The 7,367-nt window shown below is 40.5% G+C and overlaps 1 protein-coding gene across 1 annotated transcript; it reads left to right on the top strand.

Moving 5' to 3' along the window:
* Nucleotides 1-1,967: 1,967 nt before the first annotated feature.
* pdgfrl (platelet-derived growth factor receptor-like) lies at nt 1,968-7,367 on the top strand. Its single transcript, XM_042493567.2, has 6 exons — nt 1,968-2,193; nt 2,983-3,256; nt 3,335-3,486; nt 4,840-5,133; nt 5,564-5,700; nt 7,022-7,367. Exons 1-6 carry the CDS (start codon nt 2,139-2,141, stop codon nt 7,208-7,210), a joined length of 1,101 nt encoding a protein of 366 aa, XP_042349501.2. The 5' UTR covers nt 1,968-2,138; the 3' UTR covers nt 7,211-7,367.

Below are 7,367 nucleotides of genomic sequence, written 5' to 3'. Positions count from 1 at the left end.
AAACCTGTCAAAAAAGTGATTGCTCCAAATACTGAAAGCAGTCATAAAGTAACATGGTGAGGTAGTTTATTGTACAACCTGTTGAAAGAACGGTCCATAAAGTCAATATTTTTAGCGTTTTTTACAAAATTATAGTACTGCCAAAAAAGCCATATTATAGTCCAGGGAAAATTGGTCAAAAAATTGATAGCTCCAAATGTTGAAAAAAGCAGCATGTTGAGGCAGTTTATTTTATAGCATGTTGAAACAACGGTCAAAAAAGTCAACATTTTGAGCGTTTTGTTCCAAAGTACAGTCTGCAATTCCTTTTTTTTGACATGACATATTTTGAATTTTTCAACATACTAAACTGATTTTTGGTTGTTGTTTTTTTTTTTTGACATACTAAAATATTACATTTTTGGTCATTTTAGGTCATTTTTTCAACATGTTTCAATATGTCACTCTCCGTGACATGCTATTCTTTTTTATTTCCAGCCATTTTTTGATCTGTAGTATTTTGACATTTTTCTATATACTTCACTATGCGATTTTGGTCTTTTTTCGACATGCAAAAATATGCCGTTTTTGGTTGATTTTGGTTGTTTTTAGTCGTTTTTTCAACATGCTACTCTTTGGCACTTCTCGACATGCTGTTCTTTGTTCTTCTCAGCCCTTTTTTTGACATGTCATATTTTGATGTTTTTCAGCGTATGTCGAAAATTGTCAAATTTTGACATGTAAAAAAATCACTAAAAATGACATATAATAGCTTGTAGAGACATGTCATAGTTTACAGTGTTGAAAAAAAGCCCAGAAACGTCATACTTTAGTAAGTCAAAAAAAAAAAAGGCCTTAAATGCCATAGTATGATGAAAACACCTAATTTTACATGTAAAAAAATACTGAAAACAACATACTATAGCGTATAGAGACTTGTCATAGCATACAATGTCAAAAAAAGGCTAAAAACGTCATAATATAGCATGTTGAAAAAAGGCTGAAAATTTTGACATGTCAAAAAATGGCTGAAAACAACATATTATGGCTTGTAGAGACACGTCATATTATACAATGTCGAAATAAAGGTCAAAAACGTCATTATTTAGCATGTCAAAAAGCAGTCGAAAACACCGTAGTAAAGTATGTGGAAAAGCTTCAAATCTTGTCAAAGAAACAGCACATTATAGCTTTTAGAGACATGTCATGGTATACAATGTTGAAAAAAACGTCCAAAAATTCATTCATATTTTGACATGTCATAATATGTATAAGATGTGATTGAGGCTTACTCAGCAAGGGGAGATCAGAGACTACACTGTGCAGATCTTCACAGAGACATGGTTAACCCTTAACATCCCAGATCAAGCTGTTTCACTGGCCAGATGGACCTTGTTGGGAGCCATAAGGACATAAGACTCTGATGCAAATTCAAAAAATGCCCTGCGGGAATTAAATAATGCCACCAGCATCCTTCAACTCCAAAGATGCAGCAGGATCAAGGACAAATGTAATTTCTTTTTTAAAACTTTGTTTAAAAAATGACTAATAAATCTACCTTCTTCTTTAGTCTAATCAAACATATGAGCAAAGTTTGGAGAAATTCCATACAAGTGTTCTCGAGAAACTGCGTTCACAGGAATGAGACAGACAAGGTCTTGGTGCACCTGACCTTCGACCTACGACCACCAAAATATAATCAGTTCATCCTTGCATCTGACTGTATGTTTTAGCTACATTTGAAGAATTTCCTCTTTACATATTGCATTCACAAGAATGTTTCAGATGTACAGACGTACAGATGTAAAAACATGCAGACATAAGGACATACAGACATACTGACGGACAACCCAGAAACAGTAATACCTCTGGCCTCGGCTATCACCGGCACAGAGGCATAAAAATGTGAAGCTATCCTTTAAAAAGCACACTCAGGTCCAGCAGAGGGCTCTAGAGTCTGAGTTTCTGCTCTTCAGATCTTAGGAGAGGGAGTAAACAGAAGGGCTCTGAAGTTATTTTCCCTTTTCCTCTCAGTCTGTGAGGATGGAGCTGGAAATCTAAACAGGGCAGCTGGAGCCTGCAAAGTTCCTACTGTACCCCTCACCAAAACTCCCTGATCTCTCCAGCCCCCGCAGACCAGACCATCCCGTCAATACACGATGAAGCTCTGGTTTGTGCTTTGCCTGGCACTGCTCTGGGTGGAGCTCCAAAATGGTGAGTAAAGTCTCCACATCTGTCTCGTAGATTTATGATTGAAATGACTGTTACTTGAATCACGAGAACTTGGAGTGTAACCTGGTGGTAGATAATCTCAGGTTGTGTAAATACTGGCTGGGTTCAGCCTCTGTGATGGGTGAAAAGGGAATAGGAGGTGGATTCAAGAGGAAGTAAATCTCATTCACATGAGGCAAAGACAAACAATCCATTTGCCATTCGTTTGTCCTTCTTCAGCCTTACACTACAACTAATCTGTAACGTTTAAATTTAATGCATGGAAACTGCAAATGTTTGCATAAGAGCTGTGTGAAGTTGTGTGAGTTTTTGCAAAGCATTTCTGCAGAACAACTCAAACCAGCTGCATCTGAGGCATGCAGCAGGCGTTTCTAATTAACTGGCCTTTACTGCTGACCTTTCGTCTGAGTTCTCATTAATGCTGCACCGAGGAATAAAACAACAAACCCTTAAATTCTACACTACAGACTGTTCGTTTGTTTCTTGTCGTTGACAGGCTAAGTCTTCAGTGCCCACCGAGAAATTCACAGCACAAGCTGAAAGAGAGGCTGCAGGTTCTGGACATTTTGTGCCAGTAATAAGGATTTTGCACTTCCTGTTCAGCTGTTGTCACAGCTGGGGGAAACACAAAGAGTAGCTCTCTGGATGGGCCTACTGAATACCAGTCTGGACTCTATACAGTGCAGCAACAGTTGGTTTTGTGTCTCATTTTTGTTATCGTTATTATTTTTACTCTTGCCTCTAACTCGTCCCCCCTCTGTGTGTGTCCAGGTGCCTGCCAGCAAGTCAAGCGGAGAAAAGACGTAGGAGAGAATCGCATCCGTCCAGGAGGGAAGCGGGTGAAGGTGCGAGGCCCCAAACTAAAAGATGGAGTAGGAAAAGGCCAGTCTCTCTTGACCCAGGTTTTAGATAAGGGACGCTTCCTGCGCCTGGGCGATAGCATGAATCTGACTCCTGGGAAGAACATAGAGCTGCGCTGCAAAGGAAATTCTATCGGATGGTCATACCCGAGCTACCTGGACACCTTCAATGACTCACGCCTCAGGTGCTGCGAGAGCACATCACCTGTTTGTCTTGTCATATGCTACATGCTAAGTCTTGTATTTTTGTTTCTCGCCTCCAGCATCAAGCAGAGTGACAAGTACAGTCAGCTGATCCTGATGTCGCCGTCTGCCGCTGACACAGGACCCTACAGCTGCTGGGTGATAGTGTGTGATGGCACAGAGTGTGAGAAGGACCATGATCGCAGCTATGTCTCATACATCTATTTCACAGGTGAGTTATAGAGGACATAGCACATGGCACATTACATTTGCATTTTTTTAAATTAGAAATAAGAGATATTTACAAAGAGTACAGAATGTTACTCATGGCTTTGATTAATAATGAAATATAATATACATGTATGGTATTTATTTATGCTATATTATCAGTAATAAGATCAGTAACATGGCATCACGATGCAAAAATAGACGCAAACTTTTAGGTGCCAAGTTGAGAGAAAGCGGCAACCTCCGAGGCTCAAAAATTAGGCCAATGCAGTCCAAACTGCAGTTCCTCTTATGGCCACTTGAGTCTGGCTCAAAAATAGAGTCGATCCCCATAGACCCCCAGGCTAAAATGCCCAACTTTACAGCACAAATAAACATGTTTACAGCCTTGTAAAAACAAAAAAAAAAAGTTAATTGAGATTTCGTTATGGTCGAGACATAACTTTTTTTTTCATGTCAGTTTTTTCGTGTCAATCCCTGGCCAACATCTTCAAGAGGCTGTACTGGGCATAGTTTTAAAGCTAGGGAGTCATATGAAATGCAAAGACTTGAATAATCCACTGGTACCAACCATTTAGCAGTTTTTTGCCACCAAAATAGGCAGTCTTGCAGTACAGTACTCCCCTTGTTGTGACTACAGCATTAATATTTTCATCACGTTTTTAATCAAAATTCAAAATCATAATCTTTCCCTAATCTTAACCAAAATGCATGTGTTACGTAAACCTAAGACAGGAGGTTTCATGGTCATGCTCACTTCATTGTACAACTACCATCCTCCCCAACCACCTACACTGCAAAGCCTACGTCGTACATGAATAAGTGTCTCGTATCCTTACAGAAACTTTGTCTCTGAACATAATTCAGGCAGTTATTACATTACCTGAACAACATAATTAAGAAAGTGGCAACAGAGAAACGTAATTTCTAGAAGACAGGGTTCTTATAATTTATCTGTTGGCCCAAAGTGGCAAAAAAAAAATCACTTAATGTAGGTTTGAGGAGTGTTTATCAGTGGGTGCAAAAACATGCAGACTGTTTGATTTATGTGGCACAAAAATAGTCAACCCTGCTACATCCATTTCCAACAGTTATACCTTTAGGCTGAAAGGTATTTTGTATTATTTAAATCATTATAAGCCATCAAGCCATAAATATCACTCTTTTTGGCTGAATTTTCACCTCAGTGCTCTGCCTACTCTGTTAACCATCATCAGTCTAATTCCTGAAAATGGTTTGACGGGAGGTTAATGTCTAGTTTAATGTGGTTTTATATTACTTGTCTTTATTTAGATGTATTTTTACATGAGTGCCACAGTGGTCAATTCAAGTGTTTGACATGTGTCCCTTTACACAGACAAAGACAACCTCTTCGTCCCCTCTGCCATTCACTTTGAGATCGTGTACCTGCGCCCAGACAGGCCCGCTGTGGTGCCCTGCCGTGTGACTGACCCGCAGGCCAAGGTGTCCCTGCACAGAGAAGTCCCACCAGAGGAGATCATAGCCAACGGGACGCAGGTGACCTATGACCCCACCAAGGGGTTTGTCCTGCAGAACCCCAGCCCAGAGCATCAGGGGGTTTTCTACTGTAAGGCTGTGACCAAAGGCACGCCACAAATCTCCACCAAGTACCAGCTACTCTATGTAGAGGGTAAGGACGCAGCAGTCACATGTCAGTGTCAGCTTAACTGTCAAACATAACCACGTAACTTGTCGCTATATTGATTAAAAGCGTCTATAGCCACCGTGAGAGGCATTTTCACAAAGTCACAAATCAAGTGCTGGCTACTTTGCTTCATCAGCTTCCAGGAAAAGGGTGTATGTCAGAGATGTCAAAGCCTCCTCACCCTTTGCTGCTGAGCTAAGCTCATGTGTACACTCACCAACTAAAATGGAAACACATTCTGGATTTTGCAAATGGGAGGGGTGATTTTATAAAATGGAAATTGTGTGAGGTTCAGGTAAATGAACCTTGACTGGTAGATGGAGAGAAAAACACTTTGGAGATGTGATGGAGGTTTAAATACCACCAAGCTTTCATCTATAATCGTTAGAAACTGTTTAGTGTTTCTTGTTGACAGTTCCTAGTGGGGCACCATTTGTGAGCCTTGAAGCTTCCCCGGAGTCTGTGAGAGGAGGCGACAACGTCAACGTGACCTGCACAGTACTGGGGGAGCCGGAGGAGGATGTTAGCTTCACCTGGTCTTATCCTGGTCAGGTAAGAGGACAACTAGGCTTAAAACCAAAAGTCAAACCAGATTCAGGACAAAATCCAGCAGTTAGAAACCTGTGCTTATAATGTCATCTCACGTAAATGAGAATGGCTCAACAGAGAAATTTATTTTGTAACCAGGAGTAAATTAACAAAAATATATATAGTTTACAGTATTCTGACTGTAGATCTATGGAGTCTCAAGTGTGACCAGAGACTGTATAAAAGAAGATGACATAGCCAAGCCGATGCAAAAGTGCCTTAAATCTGCATTCCTTCTAATGACCGGCTAGGGGCGACTACACTGGTTGCAAAGATAAGTCACATTTTCCTAAAATTCTATGAGAAAATGACCCTACTTCTCACTTGATTTATTACCTCAGTAAACATTTTCCTGTTGAGTGTATGGCCTCTATCGCTTGTTTCAAGTCTCCTCCAAATCAGCATGATGTTCATTTTGCAAATTATGGTCCTATTTAGAGTAAAATAGGCTAATTTAGGGTGTGGCTACCTTGGATTGATAAACTGCCTCCACAGCGACACCTCAGTTAGGATAGAGGATAGATCTACTGTAATATCCACATGCCTGATGCCAAGATGGCGCCCATTCATTTCAGTGTAATTACTAGCCTGGTGCATTCACCAAAACTAGCTTATGGGTTTACTTCTGCAGTATGTGGCCCACTGAATATGCACAGTAGCGTTTCTCCCATTGGCCCTGCCTGCAAATTCCTGCTCAGCTCACTGACTTAACGCTGTGTGGACGTTTCAGATTTTGAAATTGCTTTTTTCAGCTTGAGGAAATTTTTACAAACATAAAACCACCACAGCTCAGTGTCCTGTCAACCATTTTACAGAAGTCTCTTTAGCTGTGGTGGTCGATGGGAAAAATGCTTTTTGGGCCACAGGGGATTTTTTCAATCCAACTCTCCCTTTAATATAATGTATCATAGTGGAAGGTAACCAGCCACACCGTCACGGTGCTTTACAAATCCTGAGTCTATGAATACACAAATATTTTTTATTTCAAAAGTTTGACTTCTGGATATAAGAAGTCTCCACTGATAAGTTAATAGTCTGTGCGTCAGAGGGTTTCAAGTTTCCACATCACTCGTGTAGGCTGCATATTTGGCTCCAAACAAGAACCTGCTGATACATTCAGGTATTAAACTCACATAGAAACTTTAACCCTTCAGCAGGTGAATGTGAAAACAAAGAGAGAAGAGAAGCTCAAACATTAAAGTGCGATCATATTTGATCAGTCTTCCTGCCAAGATTATCACCAACAAAGAGTATAATGGTTGTAAATTTTTGTTTTATTGTGAAGGGCCACCGTCCAGTTCACATCCACACTTCCTGGAGGCTGGTTAGCAGAGGTATGAGCCACACCACACGGGTCTCACAGAGTGTCATGACTGTGGAGGACATGGAGACCATCGACTTTGGAAACTACGTCTGTAAAGCCAAAAACCAGCACGGTGAGACGATTGTGACGACCAACATCGTCTCCAAATAGCTGCAGCAAAAGAGCCTGCGTTATGTCTGATGTGTTGAAATATAACTGGAACACACTAACCAGCGAGACCTGACGAAATCATCATGTATATACATAAAAACGGGTGTATTTTTAGTTTGCAGATTGTGAGAACATAATAAAGATTTGGTACATCTTT

Source organism: Plectropomus leopardus, chromosome 8 (assembly GCF_026936395.1).
Source record: "Plectropomus leopardus strain MGB_pleo_1.0 chromosome 8, ASM2693639v1, whole genome shotgun sequence".
Lineage (NCBI taxonomy): Eukaryota > Metazoa > Chordata > Actinopteri > Perciformes > Serranidae > Plectropomus > Plectropomus leopardus.
The sequence above is the reverse complement of the archived record's forward strand: the minus strand, read 5'-3'. Positions and strand labels throughout refer to the sequence as shown.